Below are 4,920 nucleotides of genomic sequence, written 5' to 3'. Positions count from 1 at the left end.
CGCTAAGGCTACCCAAACCTTTACTGGGGCCCCTAGAACAACCCCTTCCCAAGCAGTTACATTCCAGGCAGTTCCATGCACTGGAAGTTGGGACCCCCTCCCCAGGGTGGCGCTGTTGAGTAAGCACGGGGTTGGTAACCGCGAGGTCGGAGCCCACCTGCGACGCCAAGGGAGAAAGACGCCGCTATCTGCTCTGGTAACGATCTACAGCCTCCGAAATGCTGCCTGCGGTGGCTGTAAGTCGGCATCAACCAATGGCAGTGGGCTTTGATTAAGGGGGTCCTGGTGCCAGAGTGGTTATGCGTTGGGCCGCCCTCCACAGCGGACTCGACTCCCGCGAAGTGACAGGAAACTCACAGGGCAGTTCACCCTGTCCTCTAGGATCACAATGAGTGGAGGCAGTGAGTTTGGATTTGGCAGGGAGACCAGCAGTTTGAAACCACCAGCTTCTCCGCAGGAGACAGACAAGTATTTTCAGTCCCGTCGGAACCCACAGGGGCGGTGCTACCGTGCCCTGCAGGGTCGCCATGGGTCAGGAGGGACTCGATGAATGGATGGCAGAAAGTTTGTTGGTTTTACTGTCGCTGAACCCAGGAGAGGGCGCGTGAATGTGTAGAAATACGTGACCCAGGCTGTGTGGGTCACTTTTCCTGATCCCTCGTTTTGAAGCACCTCGGGGAGAGGCCGGCGACCCAGTGGAAAGAGCTCTGGAGGGGTCGAGGCCAAAGCTGGCCCGCAGCCTGCGGAAGGTGCCGTGGCTGACCGGTGCACAGCCCTGACCCCGCCCTGCGCCGGGTGCCCTGGGGGCCGCTCTCACCCTGCGACCACGGGTCCAGCTGGTGGGACCTCAGGGCGACTTTGGCCAGACGTCCTGTGAGCAGCTGCGGCCTTCCCGTTGCCCGCCTCCTACCGCCTCCTTTCTTATTCTAGCGGCTGCTTGCCGCCTCCTCCCCCTCCTCCCCCTCCCCTCCTCCTGCTCGCCCCCCTCCAGGGGCAGCCGCCCCGCCTGCCCTCTCCCCCCTCCCCCCCTCCTCCCTTTGTCTTCCCGCTGATCCAGCAAGCCAGGCTTTCTCCTCCTCTGGTCTTTCCTCTTCCTCTCCCCCTCGAAATCCAGTCCTGGTTTCCCCGCCGCCAGCCTCCCCTGCCTCCCCGCCGGGGCTCGTCCCGCCTCCGCCCCGCCCGTTGCGCACCCAGCTCCCCCGCTCGCAGCCACCCGGGGATTGGCTCGCCCGGTCCGGCTGCTCCAGTCCGGATCTCGCTGCCGTCCGGCCCGGGTACGAACCCAGCCGCCGGGGAGGAAGCCGCGGCGGCTGGCCCCGGCTCCCGTCGGCCGCCTCGCCAGCGCTGAGTTGGCGGGGAGGGCGCAGCTGGGCAGCCCCCCGGAGCCCCCTCGGAAGACAATGCACCCCGTGCTGGGCCACCCCCGCTCGGTCTCGTCCCTGTCGGGCTCCTTCCCGCCGCCCCCCGCCGCCGCCCGGCTGCAGCCCCTCTTCCTCCGGGGGGGCTCGTGCCGCGGCCGGAGAGGCTCAGGCGACAGCAGCACCAGCACCAGCACCAGCAGGGGGGGCGGCGGCGGCGGCAGACGCGGCGGGGGCGGCGGCTCCCCGAGCAGCAGCACGGGCGCCGAGCGCGAGGACGACGACGAGAGCATCAGCGTCAGCAAGCCTCTGGTGCCAGCCGCCGCCGCCGGGCTCCTGGGGCCCCCGGTGCAGGGGGGCGCCCCGGCCGCCGACCCCGCGCGCACCGCCTTCTCCTCGTCCGCCTCGTCGTCCTCCGCCTCCACGCCCTCCTCCTGCAGCATGACGGCGGCCGACTTCGGCGGGGGCGCCGCCGGGGCCGTCGGGGGCCCCGGGGGGCGCTCGGCGGGGGGCGCCGGAGGCTCGGGCCCCGGCGGCGCCGCCTCCTGCTGCTCGTGCTGTGGCTGCTGCGGCCGGCCGGGCCGAGCGGGCCGCCGGGGTGGGCGCCGCGGCTGCTCCCCGAGCCCTGGGTGCCGCTGGGGTTACCAGGCGCTGTCCGTGGTGCTGCTGCTGGCGCAGGGCGGGCTGCTGGACTTGTACCTCATCGCCGTCACCGACCTGTACTGGTGCTCGTGGATCGCCACCGACCTGGTGGTGGTGGTGGGCTGGGCCATCTTCTTCGCCAAGAACAGCCGGGGCCGTCGGGCCGGCGCACACAACCACCACCAGCACCACCACCACGCCGCGCCGCCCCTGCACCTGCCCGCCGCCGGGACCGGGGCCGCCGGGGCTGGGGCCAAGGCGCGCAGCGGGCGAGGGGGCGCGGGTGCCCTGGGGGCGGCGGGTCCGGCGGGCGAGTTCGCCTTCGCCTACTTGGCTTGGCTCATTTACTCCATCGCCTTCACGCCCAAGGTGGTGCTCATCCTGGGCACGTCCATCCTGGACCTCATCGAGCTGCGCGCGCCCTTCGGCACCACGGGCTTCCGCCTCACCATGGCTCTGTCGGTGCCGCTGCTCTACAGCCTGGTGCGGGCCATCAGCGAGGCGGGCGCCCCTCCAGGCTCGGCGGGCCCCCTGCTCCTGCAGCCCCAGCAGCACCGCGCTGCCGGCTGCTTCCTGGGCACGTGCCTGGACCTGCTCGACAGCTTCACCCTGGTGGAGCTCATGCTGGAAGGCCGCGTCCCGCTGCCCACGCACCTGCGCTACCTGCTCATCGCCGTCTACTTCCTCGCCCTCGCCTCGCCCGTGCTCTGGCTCTACGAGCTCAACGCCGCGGCCTCGGCCGTGTCGTCCTGGGGCCAGGCTTCGGGCCCCGGGAGCTGCAGCCGCCTCCTGCGCCTCCTGGGCGGCTGTCTGGTGGACGTGCCCTTGCTGGCCTTGCGCTGCCTCCTGGCGGTGAGCTACCAGCAGCCCCTCTCCATCTTCATGCTCAAGAACCTCTTCTTCCTCGCCTGCCGCGGCCTGGAGGCCCTGGAGGGCTGCTGGGACCGGAGCAGTCTGCCTTCTCCCAGTCGGGCACGGGGCGGCTATGGTGCTCCGCCCTCTGCTCCACCACCGCCTCCACCACCGCCACCACCTCAGGGAGGCTCCCAACTGGGCCACAGCATCTCAGAGAACGAGGGGGGCCCCATGGCTATGTAAATACCCTGCCCGAAGATTCCCAGAACAGAGGGGGAAACCAACGCAGGGGACCTTGCTTCGTTGCTAAGCGCCCCCAGCTGCCTTGTCTTTTGCCCTTCCCTGGCCCAGATTTGATCAGACTGGTTGGGAAGCAGGAATCGCGTGCCAGCGTTTACTTCTGCGCCCCTTGAGTCAAGACTACTTGGAGGGAGATCAAGCAGTCAGTGGTGAGGATGAAGGCTCCACTTGTCTTATTCTGCCTTCTCCGTACCCTACCTGAAACCTAAGGGCCTCCAAGGGGCTGGATCCTCCTGCTACTTGCTTTTCTCACCGCCCCCCCAATCCCAATCTAGGAAAGGAATGCCTCGGCAGGGGGTGCTGGGTGCTAGATATCCTCCTGACTTGGAAGTGCCAGCTTCTGCTAGGCTGTGTGGTTCAGTGGCTATTGCCCCACATTTTGAAATTGACCCAGAATCCACTCTTTCCCTGTTTCCCTGATGTGTTTACTGGGTGTCTTCCCATTGGTAGATGCAGTGTGTGTGCACGCGCGTGTGTGTGTCATGTGTGTATGTGTACATTGTTTTCTTGTGTCTACCTGGTGGCCCCTTGCAATGGGAAGGAGACCTGGGGAGCCTCTGCCCCCCCACACATGCCACCACACTCCTCTTTCCATGTGGTCATGAAGTCCCTGAAAGAGCTGGGCTCCTGGGAGTGACCCAGTTGATCTCCTGCAAGAGAGGAGCTCACCAGGCTCTTCCTGCACCCTGCTCCTCTCTTAGCCTGGGGTGAGAAGGGACCTGTACTCCTAAGGACCAAACCACACCCTTTCTTGGGTGAGTGAGCATCTCTACCTCTGGCTTTCCACGTTTGTGGCATCATGTACTGATGCTGCTTTGCAAAAAAAGAAAGAAGAAAAAACCCCACAAAAACACTCGGCCTAAGCTGCATTCAGTATGGTCACTGGATCGCGTGGGTTTAGTGCCAGTATTATTACAGGGTCTGCGGACTTATTAGCCATTGGCCTAGTGGCCCCCTCCCACCATCCCTCTGTACCCAGCCTTCTTATTCCTCTTGTGGTTTGGCGCTGCTTGGGCCAGATCTTGTTGCTTGAGTAACAGCATCAGGGGGGCTCCTGGATACATGTGGTTGGGTCTCTCATAGGCCAAGAAAGTAAGGAACCCAACCCTTCATCTTTCCTCCTCAAGGAGGCTTGATGCAGATCAGAAAGGGTAGCGGTGACCTTTCTCCTCTGTTCTGGTCAAGGGTATCTAAGGAAAAGGCTGCAAGGAGTTACAATGGGGGGCGGTGCTGTCTGTCCAAGCTCCATCCTTCCTCCATCGAGTTCCTCTCGGTGAGGTTGAAGACAAGAGTCATCCACAGAATGCCCACCAGCAGCCTCGACGCGGGTGGTCACTTTTGGACTCTTTGAAGCAGGTCACATGCTTGTAGGGGAGGTAAGTGGGCAGACTCCTGGCACATTGTGGCTACACATTAGGTGCTAACTGCAAGGTTAGCAGTGTGAAACCACCAGCTTCTCCATAGGAGGAAGATGAGGCTTTCTACTCTCGTGAAGAGTTAGAGTTTCAGACACCCACTGGGGCAGTTCTATCCTGTCCCACAGGGTCACTGTGAGTCGGCACCTGCTCGGTGGAGGTGTGAAGAGCGCAGAAGGCCAGGATGGAGGAAGGCCAAGAAATGTTTTCCTGCACCCCTCCATAGACTAAGGCGAGGGCAAACCAACCCAATGAAGAAGGATTTGTTTCCTCGGCCTCCCTTCTCGTGTCTGGGAGGTTGAGGGTAAGAAACCCTAGACAAGGGACCAGATGGGCATCTGGTCCGACAG

The 4,920-nt window shown here is 64.2% G+C and overlaps 1 protein-coding gene across 1 annotated transcript; it reads left to right on the top strand.

Annotated features, from left to right (window-relative positions):
- Positions 1-1,400: 1,400 nt before the first annotated feature.
- TMEM121B (transmembrane protein 121B) lies at positions 1,401-3,568 on the top strand. Its single transcript, XM_075553154.1, has one exon. It carries the CDS (start codon positions 1,401-1,403, stop codon positions 3,096-3,098), a length of 1,698 nt encoding a protein of 565 aa, XP_075409269.1. The 3' UTR covers positions 3,099-3,568.
- Positions 3,569-4,920: the final 1,352 nt, after the last annotated feature.

The sequence above is a fragment of the Tenrec ecaudatus genome, chromosome 6 (assembly GCF_050624435.1).
Source record: "Tenrec ecaudatus isolate mTenEca1 chromosome 6, mTenEca1.hap1, whole genome shotgun sequence".
NCBI lineage: Eukaryota > Metazoa > Chordata > Mammalia > Afrosoricida > Tenrecidae > Tenrec > Tenrec ecaudatus.
The sequence above is the reverse complement of the archived record's forward strand: the minus strand, read 5'-3'. Positions and strand labels throughout refer to the sequence as shown.